Source organism: Carcharhinus amblyrhynchos, chromosome 30 (genome assembly GCF_965287045.1).
Source record: "Carcharhinus amblyrhynchos chromosome 30, sCarAmb.v2.hapA, whole genome shotgun sequence".
Classification (NCBI taxonomy): Eukaryota; Metazoa; Chordata; class Chondrichthyes; order Carcharhiniformes; family Carcharhinidae; genus Carcharhinus; species Carcharhinus amblyrhynchos.
The window spans coordinates 32,836,087-32,854,149 of record NC_137353.1 but is presented as its reverse complement, the minus strand read 5'-3'; the positions used below and the strand labels follow the sequence as shown (position 1 = coordinate 32,854,149).

General features: G+C 41.2%; 1 protein-coding gene across 1 annotated transcript in view; it reads left to right on the top strand.

Annotated features, from left to right (window-relative positions):
• Positions 1-18,063, top strand: part of sh2d5 (SH2 domain containing 5) — a 65,678-nt gene that overhangs the window by 39,519 nt on the left and 8,096 nt on the right. Inside the window, exons 5-7 of the mRNA XM_080215048.1 lie at positions 1,960-2,223; positions 4,272-4,437; positions 12,932-13,040. Of these exons, the coding sequence (XP_080071174.1) occupies positions 1,960-2,223; positions 4,272-4,437; positions 12,932-13,040 (539 nt within the window). The remainder of the gene's footprint in view (positions 1-1,959; positions 2,224-4,271; positions 4,438-12,931; positions 13,041-18,063) is intronic.

The following is an 18,063-nucleotide window of genomic DNA, read 5'->3' as shown; positions in this document are numbered from 1 at the left end:
AGCCTCATAGACAGCATATTAAACTAGTTGAGAGGGGACTTGTATTCCTCGGTGGCAGGAAGTCCTGCCCTCGAGAGCCTCCAGCCAATCTAATTGGCCGGCCGATCATATTGCACTTCTCAGCGCAGGAGAGTTCTTCTTGTGCCTAAGCCAAGATTTATCTTTCAATCAACTGATGGTCGCATGTGAATTCACTGTGTTTGTTTGCCTGCATAACAGTGGGAATACTTTATAAAAATATTTTTTATAAAGGTTTTTGCAACATCATGAGCACAGGAAAGACTCTATAAAATGGAATTTCTTTCTTTCTTAAATATATGGCAAAAAATATTATTTACAATTTCCATTTCCAAACTCCTCTCTTTCCCAAAGTCTTTGAATGTGTGTTATACCTCCCAAGTCTATGCCCATCATTCCTGTAACTCCACATTTGAACCTCCCTAATTCTGTCAACATTATCAAAACAATTTTTATCAGAAAGACAAATAATATATTTTGTGACTATTACAATGGTCATTTATCCATCCTAGTCTTTCTTGACCTGATTGCAGCATGGTTGACCGCTGCATCCTTTTCTAACATCTCTCAATCATTGTCTAGCTAGGTGGGACTGCAGTCACCTGGTTCCATTCCTACCTATCTAAATATAGCTAGAAAATTACCTGTGATGGTAGATCTTCCTGCTTCTGCACCATTACTTCTGGTTTTCCCAAGGATTTTCCAATGCCTCCACTTATCCTATTTTGCATCTGCTTGCTGTCCTTTGGTAACGTTATCTGAAAAATCGCCAGTTTTCACATGTACGCTGACAACACCTAACACTACTTCACTCAAAGTTCTCTCGATTTCTTCAGTGTCCCTAAGTTTCAAACTGCTTGTCTAACATCTAGTGCTGATGAGAAATGTTGTCTAATTAAATATTGAAGTTCAAAGCCATTGTTGCTGAGATCCCTGTTGCAAACTCTGTTCCCTAACCACCAACTCCATCCTTCTCCCTGTCTGAGGCTGAACCAGATTGCTAGCAATCATGATGTTATCATTGACCCTAAAGATGAGCTACCAGCCGCATGTCTTCACTATTATTAATGCCACCTACTTCCACTTCTGTAACACCATTCGTCTCTATCACTGTCTCAGCTTATCTGCTGTTGAAATCCTCATTCATTCCCTTTTTTTTAACCTCCAGACTTGATTGTTTCAACACATTTCCAACAGGCCTCTCACATTCTTTCCCCCATTATCTGGAAGTCATCCAAAACTCCTAAATCTGGCTACTTACTTGCGCCAAGTCTTATTCACCACTAACCCCTTGCTGACCTACACTGGTTTCTGAGTATCACCTTGATTCTAAATTTCTCATACTTGTTTGCCCTTATCCTTCCCAAACACTGTTGTCTCCATCAGCCCCACAGCCCTCTGATATATTGCACTCCTCCAACTCTGGCCACTTGAGCATCCTCAAATATAATCATACCACCATTGGTGACTTTGCCTTCAGCGGCCTGGGTTTCAAGCTATGGAATTCGCTCCCTAAAGGGTTAGGATTAAGGTTATGCCTCTCTATCTCTTTCCTCCCCTAGACTCCTTAAAATCTGCTTGTTAAACCAAGCTTTTGGCCAGTTGCCTTAATTGCTGCTTATGTGGCTCGTTACCAAATGTTGCATCATAATACTCTTGCAAAATGCCCCAATACATTTTATTACATTAATGTGCAAGTAAAAATGTTAATCTTGTAATGTGTAAATACTATTCGTATATAGAAAATCCTGTCAATTTATTAAACAGGTTTAAAGGCCCGGGTCTGTGAGCAGTTGTATATCAGTCCAAGTGTAATTCAGCACAAATGGCTTAGTAATGTCATTGAAATAGGTTGTTTGGACCAGCAGTTAATTGGATTAGTGCTTTGAGTTTGTTTATATGTCTTCAATCTTCTGTCTAACAGAGTTCTTTCCACTGTAGGCAACTATTCTGAATTTGCAGCTGTGCCGGTTATTCCAGGTTGCTTCCTGTACGAAATACAGGAGAGAGCAACAGAGCAATGTATCTGCCATTCATCACCCCAATCAGGAAACTCGCCTAGAACCAAGTTCACCAGTACCAACCGTTTCTACAAGACATGTGAGAGAGTGCTATGGGGAGATGGAGGTTTCCTTGAATGTCAGTGCCCTGGTGTCCTTCAAGAGACCGTCACGACAAGAGGAATCCAGACCATCAGAAGAAATAGTAAGGCAAAGTGATTGGATGTAATAATAGATCTGATACTTTCATGGCGCTGTAGTTTTTGTAATTTATCACAAAAAGCTTGAAAACTCTACAATAAAGCTTAGCTAAAAAGACAATGAAGTAACCTATTTCAAAGGTATGAAAATATGCTTAGATTTACTTTGTTGAGTAGGTATCCAGTAGGTATTACTAGTATATATTCAGCTGGTATATGTGTTTAAAATGCCCCTTAGAACAGATGATTAATTCCCAATTGCTCTCAGGCAGAATTAATCACTCTTGGCTCCTAATATACAACAGGACTGGCTAGACATAAGGCTCACAGTTTCATTCCTCCTGTACTGTGAGATAACTACTCTACAGGAGCAGAACTCCTGAACAATTACATAGCACTTCCTCCCTACCCTCCCACCTCCTGCACAGTCATTTAGAAATAATGTACATTTTCTGGTAAACATTTAAACTCTCCCAATTCATGTCCAAATATAATCCACTACCTCCAGAATATTGAGGTGAAAAGTATGGGTTCTGTACCAGTAAAAGAGCTGTAAATGATTCCTCAAGAGCTTTTAAGCTACGTGCCGTAAAAGGTAGTGAATAATTTTTCACCTGAAGACTCACTTGCAAGAGGCATCACAGCCAAAACATCGCTTTCAGTCCGTACATTTTTCTTAGTGCTTATATTAACATCAAATTTGCATTTGATATTACTGCTGCTTTCAGCAAATCTTATGAATATTTTACCAACTAATTTATACAATTAACTGGTAGCAGTATGGGTAAATTATATTTTCCTTTCCAACTGATCTGGGAGGTGGTAGAATCCAGCAGGGCTGGATCAAGTAATTTCCAGAAGAATGAATCTCCAATGTGTTCTAGTTGTTATTATTATTGCCCTTTTATGATCATGGGTCATGCATAGCCCCTAAATAAAGGACTCTTGTGATTACCCGAGTTACAACAAGGACATTCTCGTGGCACAAAGTATGTTGCTCTCAGGGTAATTTCAGCTGTATCTTTAAACTCCTGGAGCATAACATATCCCGTTCTAACGTCAATCTCGCTTCTTTTCCACCCTTATTCTTCAGCCCTCTTTCTCCTCCTTTCTGTAAATGTTTTTGAAGAAGTCTTGGCATTGTAACATGTCAGAGGTTGACTTGTCAAAGAAAATTAAAACTGGTTTCAAATTTTTTAAATAGTTGACTGGAAGTTACAGAAAGATGATGGGTGGAATTTTCCCATCCCACCCACCATGGGAATTGTAAAGGGCAGGACACAGATCATGTAGCAGTACATTGACTTTGGACAGGATTTTCTGGTTTTGGGTCAAGCGCAGCCAGAAAATCCAATGACCGTTCATGTAACCTTTTTCCAACACTGAATTCACAAAAAGTGGCTGGCACAGTGGTTAGCACTGCTGCCTCACAGCGCCAGGGACCCAGGTTCAATTCCGGCTTTGGATCACTATCTAAATGGAGCTTGCACATTCTCTCTGTGTCTGTGTGGGTTTCCTCCGGGTGCTCTGGTTTCCTCCCACAGTGCAAAGATGTGCAGGTCAGGTTGATTGGTCATGCCTCTTAGTGTCAGGGGATTAACAGGGTAATTATGTAGGACAATAGGAATGGGGCCTGGGTGGGATTGTGGTTGGTGTGGACTTGATGGGCTGAATGGCCTCCTTCTGTATTGTAGGGATTCTACAAAGTCTGAGTGGTTGTAGACAATTGTTTTGTAAGACCCAGATTCTTTTCCCAATAAATATGGTGTAGCAATCTGCATAACAAAATTAATTCTGATTTTAACTCCCTGTAGAAGTAACAGGACATTGTTGCTAAAAATGGTTATTGCCAATAACTTCTGGAGTCTCAGAAATGAATCTAAGTATCCAGAACAGGTTAAACATGTCACTGTAAAACTCTTCACCAAATTCATTCATGCTGTAATCTACTAATCACAGTGTCAAAATGTAGAAGAAGGGGTTCCTGGAATGACAACCCCCTCTATCCAATAAAATGTAAACTGAATTCATGCTTGTTTGCTTTTATTTTTAGATCCAATCAAAAGAATTGGATCCATTTGAAAAATCATTAGAAGACTGCTCGTTCTCTTCACTAACATTGGTGCGAAAGAAAGCTATACGCAACAAAGGGATCAGGTCAGGAGCTTACAGAAGTTCTACTTTCAAGAGACAATTTCAACAAGCACTGGCAGATGGCTGTAAGTATGAAATATTTGCATTTTATAAGAAGTGGGTGTTGGTCAGTTAGAGCTCAGAACATCCAGTAGGATTTCCATTATTTCTTTAGTATCTGTTGCAGACGTTGGATGGAATTTTGCTGCCTGTTTACATCCATTTTACAGTGGGAAAATGCCATAAATCAGGTGTAAAGCAGCTAGCGCAAATGGCGCCAGTTTTTGCGACCGCCGCAATTTTACAAAACCCGGATTTCCGGTGCAGTCAGCCTCTCCCCAGAAATGGGTGAGGGGCTGATTAATTTATTCAATTTGTGTGTTTGTTCATTTCATGTGTTTAGCAAGCCTGGCGCTTAGTCTTCCGGGCTCACTCACCTTTATGGCCTCGCTGGGAGAGGTTCTGCCCAGCGAGGAAAGCACTTGGCTCCCCATGAGCGGGGAACAATCATGTTGGCCTCGCCTGTGGAACTGGAGGCCGTTGAGACCCTCAGGTGAAGCCGAGTGCCAGGTGGGAGTGCCCCTTTGCAGTGCCAGCCTGGCACATGGGCAATGCCCACTGGGCAGTGCCGAGTGGCAGGACTAATGGGGAGGGGGCCCTTCTGCCAATTTTCATGCAATCGGGGGAGGGAGGAGGTCTGCGATAGGTCGGGGCAGTAGGGGCTGCATCTCGGCCATGGGCCCATGCAATTGTGGGTGGGGGCAGCGGGGAGCTCGTGAGACTAGCCAAAATGCTCTGGCATGGAACAAGCACAGACCTATGGGCCAAAAATGGTCTCATGTTGTAGTCATTCTGTGCCAAAATATGGTGGTGGCGGTGCAGACAGTGCGCCCTTGGGAAGGTAAGCTGATATCTTGCTCTGTGTTTCTAGTACATATTGCTGGAAATCTGAAATAAAAACAGAAAATGCTGGATAAACACAGCAGGTTTGGCAGCCTCTGTGGAGAGAAAGTTAACGATTTGGATCTAAATGATCTTCTACAGTTGCTTCATTGTCCACCCACGACTTGCTGAGTCCCAACTTAATTTACGTACAATCTGATAGGGAGCAAGGAGGGCCTTTTCATGGATGGGTTTTCACGTTTGCCATGAAGAAAGGATTTGAGGAATGCCTGAGTCAGCATTGCCTTTAATTGCCTCCTTTCACTCCTGAAAAGCCTATACATTTCCAATTTTCTGCACAAATTAGTGTTTAGATTTGAAGGATCAGTCTCTTAGCTCTTCCCTTCTCCAACTCTGTTTGCTCAAACCTCTCCCTTGTCTCTCGATGAACAAAACTGTTCATAGTGCTCAAGATGTAGTCTAACCAGAACACTATACACGTGACTTTCACTAATTTACTTTACTGTTTTATCTATATATATATATATATATATATATATAAGCACTCTATTTGCCTTATTGATTTGCTACTTTAAATGATTTGACCTGTTGATAATCAAGTCTACTAAAATTATTAGATATCATTTAATTTAATCCTCATTTTACACCATTTTCTCCTTCTGTATGGAAAAAAATAAATCACGGAGCTTGCCATGAAATTGCAAGAAATTTAACTTCCTCAAATAAGGTATTGATCAGGTAGGCTCACAAGGTTATCATACAGGCAATTCAAGTTTCTGACGATCAGTTTTATTATTTAACCTAAAAATTGTGCCAAACTCTATTGTTTCCAGTGTCTTTCCATCATTATTTGAAGATGGGCATCATGTTAGCCTGTTTCAAATCTCCCAGTTTGTTTCCAAAATGACTGTCAGCTTCTCACACCTCTCATCCCTTGCTTCTTCATAGTTAAACTGTTGATGGAATTTGTTAATCATTGTACTAACTGTCCGAAAGTAATTTACCATTTTTGTCCTGTTAACATTTTTTATGGTTCTCATCTCTGGTTTGCAAACTTTCGTACAGTTGTGTTTTGTCTATGGTTAGGCCTTTACTTCAGATCCCTCTTTAGCCCTCTGATTACCTCTTAATGTGACTTCTCTTTTTTTTCTTATATTCACACACTAAAGTTCCAATGGAATCAGAAATATATCATCTTTCAAACTCCAAAACACTGGAAATATTTTTCATATGAAACTAGATTGACCAAATACTGTGAATTCAAAAAGTACCAGATTAGTTGTGTTTTATAAGAGCTTTTTTATGTCTATATGGAAAAAAATACACACTATTACTGCCTACGTTTTTGTGGGGATTATCTATCCAGGCATTTCCTGCAATAATTAAGTCATATTTCATTAGACGTCAGTTTAATGCAATGTCCTTCACAGAACCATAAAGTTCCTACTGTGCAGAAAGAGGCCATTCAACCTATCGAGTCTGCAATAACTCTCCAAAAGAGCCACTCAGGCCCTCCCCTCTGCGATATCCTGTAACCCTGTGCTTTTACCATGGCTGATCCACCTAACCTGCACATCTTTGGACTATGAGAGGAATCTAGAGCACCCGGAGGAAATCCACGCAGACATGGGGGAACGCACAAACTCCACACAGACAGGCACCTAATCGAACCTGGGTCCCTGGCACTGTGAGACAGCAGTACTATCTACTGTGCCACCGTGCTGCTCTCATATTTCTTATGTTTTGGAATGTTAATGCAAAATGGCTTGCAGACTTAAATCTGTGTCAAGTTGACTGCAAGAAAGCAGGTAAACTCTTTCTTATTAAAATCAGGTAACTAAAACTTACAGATCTACCAGAAAGACAAAAAAAAATCCAACATTCATATGCGTAACTTGCAATTGGGAGATGATATCCCTGAAAAAGTTTTATAGGGTCAGCCAAAACAGACTCTGAGCTCTGGAGCAAAGCACATTAGGCCAGAGCAACACAGGAATGACAACCTGTCAGTTGAAAATCAATCACTGAGGCAAGGTGACAGGTGTACTCACTGTAGGCAGCCTTTATCTGCTCGGTTTTAATAGTTTTGCTTCAATTAGGTTTTGGGCACTGCCACCTGGCTTCCCGATGGCCGACTGGGTTAATTCCAGTATCATTTCATGCCTGGCTGTCCAAATGATACGCCCCAAACGGTCTGTCAGTCGGAAAATGGTCATACGCTTTATTGCTGTCTCTCTGTCCAGCAAAGGCACAGCCACATAGGTTTGGTGCTGCTCTCCTCAGCTTGGCAAGCCTCTTGACCTGCCGCTGATCTGGAGAAAATCCAGTGTTCTGACCCAAAGTTATTAACGGAAAACTGGGTTGGTATACCCTACCCAACAGTGGAATTGCTGTGTCACCATCTTCCCTTGCTTGCTCAAAGCCAGTCCATCCCAATAACATGGGTCAATACCAGCATTTTCCAGTGAGCCACTCCTGGAGAAACTTGAAACTCCAGAACATTATGTACCCAACCACAAGCAAATGGATAGTGGGAAATTGCACAATGGGAAATCCTTAACCAAAGTTAATGCAGGCTGTCACCCACAGAGGGCAGTACTCTCCTTTTCAGAAGACACCGTGAACCATTTTCCACTTCAGATTTGAGAATTTGAAAATGAATTCCAGCTTTTAATGATTCACTCCTTCCCCTTTTTTTTAAACCAATTTCTACATGTTTTGGTTTATAATTTCCTCCTTTTGTTTGGTAGCCATTTCCATTTTGATCTTGCATGTATTTTTGCATTCTCTAATTTTTTTTACAACTTTCTGTTTTACCATTTTTGTGCCTTTCTCTCCCTATTTTCTCTTTTGGATTTAGTCCCTGAACATTTTTTTCAACATTCTGATTCAACATCTCCCAATTTTACTCACTTTTTGGCAAAGATACCTCCACACCTCGATGGATGTGTTACTCAGCACCGGCAACAAGTTTAAGTTAAATAAATAAAACAAAAAAAATCTAAATACATATGTTTCATTGCATAACTAATTTTTATACAGAAATTTGTGTGTTGTGTTGCAGGGTGTACCTGGAATTTTTTATAGCCTTCTGAAAAAAAGGCTGAAAACCCTTGAACTAAATGGTAAATGTGGTTAATAATATGATTGCCTATTTAATGGGAAGGAACTCCTTTATCTGGTGTGTGCAAGCTTGCTGTGGAATGGTAGAACAATGCTGATTTTTCAGACCCTTCAAGTTTGTTTACATTGTCGTGGCAGAAATATGAGGTTATGTGGAGCTCAGTGCATAACTCATGTTCATGGCACTTAGTTAAAAGATTAGGGACAACACCTGAATGGCAATGTTAGGTGTATTGTGCAAGTCAGATATTGTACTGTTATTTATTCTCCTGTCAAAGCATATTCTTTGTAAATAATTTCACTTTAGCTTAAGCGATATGACCTAGCATTGGTTTATTTTGTTTTTTGGGTGTAGCATTAAGTAACACTCTAGTCTCCGTTGTTTATTAATGTGGAGAAATAATTGCTTGGTCTTGTAGAAAGTTACCTCATTCACAACACACGGATATTCACGTGTTTCAGATCAAAAGAGGCACAAATCTGGAAGCAGCCTTTTTATTATGAATACAAATGGTAATTGGAGAAAGCCTAAATTGTAAGGGCTAAAAATTGGTTCAAGCAAATCTGCACCAGCTCCGTTAGAAGAAGACGGGCGCCATTTTACCATTTTTTGTTTAAGTGCTAGGTGGACTTAAAACTGGGGGAGGGTACTTATCTCCTTTCTAACCCTCACTGATGGAGCGCCCAAATTGGACTTTTGTCAAGCTTGTCTGTTCCAGACCGATTTCAGATTGGGTGAACGCAGTAGTAAAGGAAGATGTGCTGGTGAAGTGCGGTGTGCAGTTCATTAGGTGGATTGAAATACATGTACGTTTATTTAAATTGACATTGTGCCCATTTTGTTCAGATTCCCAACCATGGCCATTTTTGGGCCTTGATAAAGTGCGAACTGGCACGGAAGCGGGTGCAGATCTCACTACTCGCCTCACACCTGACTTTACCAAATTTCCATGCCCTGAAAAAGGACATAACATGATGGTAAACCCCAGGCCAATATGTGAAGTTGGTGCTGCACCTCATTTACATGGTTATAGCATTGGGCTGCTGCTGGCAGCCTGTACTCAGCAGGGAGCAGTGTTGTGCTAGCACAAATTGCAGCCAGTCCTCTATTCTGAAAGACAGTCTGTCCCACCTAAAGGGAATCTGCACCGAATAACAGAGATTTCCTGCTGTATACATTTGCTGCAATTCTAAACAAGAAAAAGGGTAGAGAGGACACAGATGCACGCCAGAGGTCGTCGTGGTGGAGGTGGACAGGAGAGAAGCCATGATTCTGCAGAGGCCAAGAAGTTCTCAAGGACAATCTTCAGAAAGGATTGGGAGCAGATTGTCAGGGAGATCAGCTCCTGGTGGCTGGCTCCAAGCACCAGTCAGCAGTACCACAAGAAGTTTAATGAACTTATGTGGATGGTTAAGATCAGTGAATGTATCTCCTAACAAGTACCTATGCGCCACCAGCCTCTCTCTCTGCTCTATGCTCTATCATTCATCAATCAACAATCCATTGAACATCCAGACACTCCACCCTCAGACACATACCTCTGCTTTCAGACACACACCAGGCCTTGCTGTCTCCACAAAATGTAGAGAGTATAGATGATGGCAACAAAGACACCTACATGCCACAAAGATAGGTAGGAAAGTATTTTGTGAAGATGTAAGGAGTTTACAGATAGATATAGATACGTATGCCTCAAAGATAGGTAGGAAAGTATTTTGTGAAGATGTAAGGGGTTTACAGATAGATATAGATACGTTGAGTGAGTAGGCAAAAATCTGGCAGATGAAGTATAATGTGACATTGTTCAATTTGGCAGAAAGAATTAAAAAAAAGAGTATTAAACATAGAACGACTGCAGAATTCCGAGATGCAAAGGAACCTAGTTGTTCTAGTGCATGAGTCTCAGAAAGTTAGTATGCAGACACGACTTATAGTCAAAAAGGCTAACAAAATGCTATCCTTTATTGTGAGAGGAATTGAACATAAAATTAAGGAAGTTCTGCTTCAGTTATATAGGGCATTGGTGAGACTGCATTTTGAATACTTTGTGTAGTTTTAGTCTCCTTAAGTAAAGATGAATGTAAATGTGTGGAGATGATCCAGAGGAGGTTTGTTATTTCGATACCTGGAACGAGCAGGTTGTCTTACGAGGATAGGTTGGACAGGCAGAGCTTCTTTCCACTTAAGTTTAGAAGAGAGATGGGTGACGTAATTCCAGTAGATAAGATCTTGAATGGTCTTGATAAAGTGGACACGGAAAGGATGTTTCCTCCTGTGGGTTAGTCCAGAACTAGGGGGTATTGTATTAAAATTATAGGTCACCATTATATGACAGAGATGAGAAGCAATATTTTTTGATTGTGCAACTTTGGAATTCTCTGCCTCAGAAGGCAGTGGAAGTGAGGTTATTGAATACTTGTAAAATTTATATTTATTTATTAGTGTCACAAGTAGGCTTACATTGACACTGCAGTGAAGTTACTGTGAAAATCCCCTAGTCGCCACATTCCGACGCCAGTTCCTGTACACTGAGGGAGAATTTAGCGTGGCCAATGCACTGAACCAGCACGTCTTTTGGACTGTGGCAGCAGCTGGAGGAAATCCATGCAGAACACAGGGAGAATTTGCACACTCCGCACAGAAGGCAGAGGTAAATAGATTCTTGTTAGGAAGGTACTTAAAGCTTATTAGGAGTAGATTGGAATATAGAACTGGAGACACAAACAGATCAGCCCTAATCTTAATGAATGGCAGAGCAGGCTCGAGAGGCTGAATGTCTACTTCTGCTCCAATGTCACATGTTTGTATCTCCTCAACCATGAGGAGGAGCTGGTTATCTGCATCGTGAGCCTTGCGGTGACAGGACTGGGGTACCACTGCTGAAAAACATTCAGGATGATGGTATATTCTTGCCTTATGACCCCTCTCATCTCACCCTCATTGCTACTGGCATGATGAGCAAGCAGCTGATGGTGTCACAATGGACCTTTTGCTTTCCATTCCACCTCCTTTCCTCCATCGTAAACTTCCCCTTCTTATTTTATGTCTTCATACATATAGCAGTTGCCACTAGTACAGACATAACAAACAATACAGGAGTATGAGAAAAAGTAACACTACATCACTGAAGAAAAGCACTTTCACTTCAACAGACGCTTACAACTCAAGTACTGTTATCTTTAAGGTAGTATAGAGTTGAGATCAGCAAATGTAAAAGTGGATGCAGCCAGGCCAAGAGAAAAGAATGGTTCATTTGGCAGTCTTTGGAAGGCGAGATTGCAGGCGAGTTCTGCTGCAAAGGACTCAAATGAAAACCTTGATGGAGTGACATACAGGAGAATTATGATGGATGCACAGCTAGAAAGCTGACTCCATTGGCTGGCCTGTCAAAGGTCCTCCTATCACTGTCAAGGAATATGGATCTCCAGGTTGATATGCAGTATAGCATAGAGTTTGCCATTCTGTAGCTTCTGTCCATAACCCAGGAATGCTGCAGAACCAAAGGCACTGCAGCCCATTTTCCTGTTTCAGGCTTTGTGTGGGCAGGCCATCTATTCCTTTGCCCTTCCTGTGAGGATGCAGCAATACTGCCAAACTCAGTAACTCTCCACGACAGCTCCAAAAATATTCAGAGTACTTTCAGACAGCTAGCTGGAAATCACAAAGCTGCTTCGAATTTCCTTACTTGCAAGTTGTGTGTCTGCCTCTAAAACTATGTTGAGCCCAATTTTGCAACTGGATGCTTGGTCTTTAATGACATGAAACTTGTTGAAAGGAGATGCACTAGTCCCGATTTGGTGAATAGGCATCCCATTAGCTGGTAGGCTTTTTTACATCAAATAGAGTGCAATCAGTGGCTTCTGGCACATAAAGGCAAATACCACAAGGTGGTGCCCCTTCAAGGCTGCACAAGAATGGAGTGGGCGTGCAACACACACCCCAGGAAGATGATTGGCTTCAGTTAGGAGTGTTACTGATCCAAATTTGATTTGATTTGACTTGTTATTGTCACATGCATTAGCATACAGTGAAAAATATTGCTTTTTGCGTGTTATACAGCATACCATTCACAGAGAAGGAAACAAAAGAGTGCAGAACGTAGAATGAAGTTTGCGAAGCATAAGACGAGAGTAAAATATAGAATTTGGAGGTATGCTGGGCACAGTTTGTGTCACCTCACTCCAGCAGCATCTTGGCTTTGTGTTCAAAATCTAATTTTTTGCTCTAAATCTCTCTAATTTAGCAGTTAAACAATTTACTAGAAACAGTGTCACTATGAAAATGAAATCAACAGAATCCAATCTCTTCGACATGGCCTGGTTCTCTGAAGTGGGCTTAGCACAAAGTCGAGTTGATAACATGATTTGAACATTTCCCATTCTAGATCAGTTTGGTACTCTCCCAAATTGTGCTTTTTTTGAATAATTGATTAATTGGTTGAAGACTTCACTTTTTAACCTAAAGATTAGATTTGAAAAAAAGGCATGAATAGCTCAACCAACATCAGCACCATATGTATCTGAAATACTATTTATTGATTATATTTTCTGCAGATAGTTGCAGCCTGGGGGATGAACTCATGGAATCCTGGAGAGCACTAGCTCCCCTGCAGCATGAAGAAGTATTAATGGACACAGTCTGGGCCAGCGCTGGGATGCCCAGGTTTGTACGTCAGTGACTGTACAATAGTAATTCTTTGAAAGATGGAACTCTTCAAAAAGAAAGCTGTGGTGCCTCTTCCTCAGATGTTTAAGTGGCTTAACATATTTGCTGTCGTCATAAAGAACAGTTGCAAAAATGATCTCAATGGAATTCATGGCAAAATTAAAGTGCCAATTCAAGATCACTTTGATGCATTATAAACATTATAAATGTGATTCATGCATTCTGTTCAGGTAGCTAACAATGCCCTGAGGTGAATGAAAATGTAATTAGGTGAAGAAGATGGAGAAAAAGCTTTTTTTAATTGGAGCCAGAAGTCTAGTTATACATCAATGAGGAAGGCATTGCATCTGTGGCTGGTGTAGGGAATGTAATTGACAGTTTTAACTAAAGTTGCTGTTTGATGTTACACCGGTATAATTCGTCAAGATAATTTTTTGTAAGAGTGGTCAATCTCTTGTGACATGAAACATGAAAAGTTAGTGGATATGGCTTACAAATTCGTGCTTGCCAATTTTATGAATGGGTGGAAATTGATTCCCATGATTGAATGGATAGACCTGTGATATTGGGGCTTGGGCTTTGTTATCATGGAGTTAATGACCCATAATTGGACTCCATGAAAATTGCGAGCTTCTGACAGGAAGCTTCACAGGAAGTGTGAGGTGATTTGGGGAGGTCAAATAAGGCAATGGATTGCACAATAAATGAGAGGATACTGAGAGATTTAGAGGAAGTGACAGACATTGTTCTGAATGTGCACAGATCCCTGAAGTAGCACGTCAGGTTGATAAAGTAGTCAAGAAGACAGATGTAATCTTTCCATTTCTTGGCCAATAAATGGAAGCACAGAGCAGGGAGATTGTGCTGGAACTATATAAAACATTCTCTGTGTTTCTTCAAAGCCAAAGATTTTAGGAAGGTTTGTGTTCAGCAATTGCAGGCCTACTGGTGGCTAGTCAGACCTAACAATGACTAGCAGATTGTCCCACAGTGGGTGCAAGCGATGGTGCAGTTGCTGCTGGGGACTATTTGCTCTTTCCTTCTCCTCTTCTCTACCATGCTGGTTATTTACTCAGTCTCAAAGATATCCATAGCACTCCTGATGTAGTGTTTCCAAGCATCACGATCTAGCGCCTGTGCTTCTCACTGATAATGGTTGATGTGGCACAGAGAGGGATTTCGTCAGGGAGCCCTTGAAACTGATTTGAGCCGGGGCCCTCTGTTCTATTTGCCAACGGTCAGCTGTCCATACAACACGATCTTGAAGTACTGGCAATCATCCATCTGGGCAATGCCTTCACAGAAGGATGTCTTGATGCTATTGACGTTAGCTGTTTCCAGGACTTTAGTATTTGTGATTGTGGACCTGCCAGTGAATTTTGAGAATGCTACAGAGGCAGCGTTGATGGTGGCACTATACAGGTGAACATGATGGCGGTACGAGACCTGAGAACTAATACAATTTTGTCTGTATTATTATTAGTCTGTATTATTTTGTCTGAGGGTGTGGCTGCTGCACACTTTTTAGTCCGGCAGATGCACTGTTTGCTTCCTTGTTTATAGTGGCATCAAAAGAGAGGATTCTCCCCAAATAGGTGCAATGTTTGATGGCATTCATCTCAGTTTCCTCGATGACAGTGCTTGGTGGTCTATAATCTTGTTCGAGTGTGGGCTGATGCAGGACTGTTGTTTAGTTCAAAGAGTTGTGCCACCTTGAAGAAAGGTGCTGTTATCATAGAACATAGAATCTCCAGTGCAGAAGGAGGCCATTTGGCCCATTGAGCCTGCACCGACAACAATCCCTATTGAATGAAAGTGCTGTTGTCACTGAAAAGAAGTTCACAGATGAGTTTTTCTTCTGTCTTTGTTTGAGCTTGAAGAGTTTAAGGTTGCAAAGACCTCCATCAATCAAGAGGTCTACGTAAACTCCCTTCTCATCAAGGTCTTCCATTGCCTGCTGCAGCACCATGCTGAAGAAGATGGTGTATAAGCACACATCCCTGTTTCATACTATGGTAGGGACCCAAGAGGTCTTGACTTATTGGACTGATTTACATGAAGCTTCTTCATGGGCCAGAAACTTTGGTTAGCATCCAAGTTTTTCAAGGATTATCCATCCATCTCTGCTATTCAAAATGACATTCTACTGTTCGTTTTGCCCACAGCTCTTTCCTTGTATTTGAATATAAATACCATAGGCATGTCTGTGGTGACTGTGAAGCCGCAGTGGCTCTCTGGAAGGTTTTCTTCCGCAATGGTAGGTACAAGCCTGTCAGAGGTATTCTAGCCAGGATTTTCCCAGCAAAGAAAGGAGGATTGATCCCACAGTAGTTGCAGCAGTCTGACTTTTCTCCCTTGTTTTAATAAGGTGACAGCAACATCACAAAAGTCCTGGGATCCTGCCCTGTTCCCTGTGAACAATTCATGGAGCTTAATATATGGGGCAGGGTCGCCCTGCCTTATATATATCAAATGTATATATAAAACATGAGTCAGGTCACAACTTGGACAGTGTGTGCAGTTCTGGTCACCTCATTACAGAAAGGACATAATTGCATTAGAGAGAGGGCACAGAGATTTCTGAAATTTGGCTGAGATGAACTCATAGACCTTAGAGGAGATTCTGAAAAAACAGACAACATTTTGCTTTTATCTATCTGCACAGATGTATCAAATCTCATATGAGTTTTCAAAAGGGTTATGTGCCCAACTGTTGAGTGTGGAAATGTATTTCATGCTTTGGCACCAAACCATACAAACAAGGAATGAGAAGACAGGATTGTGCTCATTTTGTGAAGGTCTTTATAATGGAATAGCCATTAACATTCACTGTCTATGCTAACACTTGACCCAGTTAGTGTGAGCTGTTCTCCTGTGGGGTGTGCCACAGCAATAAGAATGGGAAGATGTGGAGATTTCAGTATGGATCTATTTGATAGTTGGGTGGGATCTGCAGAGCACCCTGAGGTAATTCTTGATGCAATGACTGATCTAAAATTGCCAGGGAGCAGGGACATAAAATGCTTCTGAACTGGGCTCAGAGGGGCTAATTCATCACAAAGCTGTAAACTGATCTGTTTGTGTTTTTTGGAAATATATCAATGTTGTGTTTTGTGAGAAGCATAAAGGAATGCACAAGTATGGAAAAAGCACTGTCAGAGTGTTTTGGGCCATTAATTTCTTTGTGTGATTTACCAATCCTGGCTTGGCACTTCTTCACTTGGTGAGGAAAAAAAATGAGATGAAGGACCTTGGTCTGATTGCATGCACCTCCCAGTGTTCAGCTCAAGAATCAATTTGTCAAAGTCCTGAGGATAGTTTACCTGCTCGCTGTCTAAGCTGATAAATGAGTAGAAGAGGGAAAAAAATATATATACTTGTGACTGAAAATTGAATCATTCAGTTTGACATTTAAAAAGTTTAATCTTCAAACCAATGGGTGGAACATTCTCAGTAATCCAATCCAGCTGTTTTCCTGTACTTTGGGTTGCTATTTGATCAGTAGCCAGATATGTACAGAACACTGCTTGGAATGAATGTCCTTTAGATTTTAAGTACATAAAATCCAAGATAAATTTTATTTCTACTCAGTGATTCTGGACAACCTTCAATTTTGTTACCTAAGACAAGAAAGAAGGAAATGGGAGTACACTGTTCTACCCCTTATACTAATTCCAGCATGCATACTTTTCCTATCATAGATTCTATCCTACCGACCTACCAGTCAGGGTAAACATCTCAGAGGAACGGTCTCTGTAGAATTGCACCCGAACTCCAACACAATTCAACAAAGCTCTAAAATAAGAATGTAACAACTCACAATTATGATCTAGTCAAAGCTTACTTTTGAGAGTGAAAAGCATTGTGGGTTTATGTTGAAAATTATAAATGGAACTTAATGCTCGATTGAAATAAAATCATAGAGGAAAATGTTACCACTGCAAATGTAATGACCTTAGTCAAAAGGCATTTGTAACAGTGCTTCAATTGGAAGTAGCTTTTTCAGTGATGGAGGGTGTGAAATTCTTGCACCCCAAGTTTTGGATACTAAGACTGCAATTCATGTCATGGCCACACCTTAGATTAAGGTGGGTAAGAGACAAATTAATATCTCCACCTCATCGAAATGATTGTGGTAAAAATTTCTTCCATCTGCAGGGCTGGTCTCCCTTTTTGAATTCTGCTGGCGAGCTCTGTGCACAATAGGAAATGCCAGCAGCATTGGCGCACATTGTGGCACATCCAGCTTGCTTTTGCTAAAAGCAGACTGCCTCTTAAAGACAAAGTAGAGAAAAGATTATTCCAATGAAAATTCTTACAAACTGGACTCCAGAACACACGGAGGGGTCCAGACTGACGGATGCAGCACTGAATGAATGAGTTGTGCAGGTTGGCTGGAAAAGAGACACTATGCTTCCATGAAGGTGGGGAGGGGTGCAAGAGAGCTTCAAGCTCCACCCTTGGAAGGAAGTGGTCGCAAATGTCCAAGAACATCAGCTTCAGAGTCTGGATCAGTAGACCTTGCAGCAGTTTCACAAGAAGTCTAATGCCTTAACGCGGGTGATCAACATCAGTAAATGCATCTTAACAAGGTATCTCCTGCTCGCTGCTCATTGCACCACATTCCCATCATCATTCAGCAGCACCAAACTGGAACTCAGGACCAATGTCTAATATCCAAATACCATCTTGTCCTCACACCCCTACCAAAGTTTAAAGTTTACTTACTCATCTCAAGTAGGCTTACATTAACACTGCAAGGAAGTTACTGTGAAAATCCTCTAGTTGCCACACTCCGGTGCCTGTTCGGGTACACTAAGGGAGAATTTAGCATGGCCAATGCACCTAACCCGCACAACTTTCACAGACTGTGGGAGGAAACTGGAGCACCAGGAGGAAACACATGCAGACACGGGTAGAACGTGCAGACTCCACACAGTTACCCAAGTTGGGAATCAAACCTGGTTCCCTGGCGCTGTCAGGCAGCAGTGTTAACTACTGTACCACTGTGTAGCTTCAC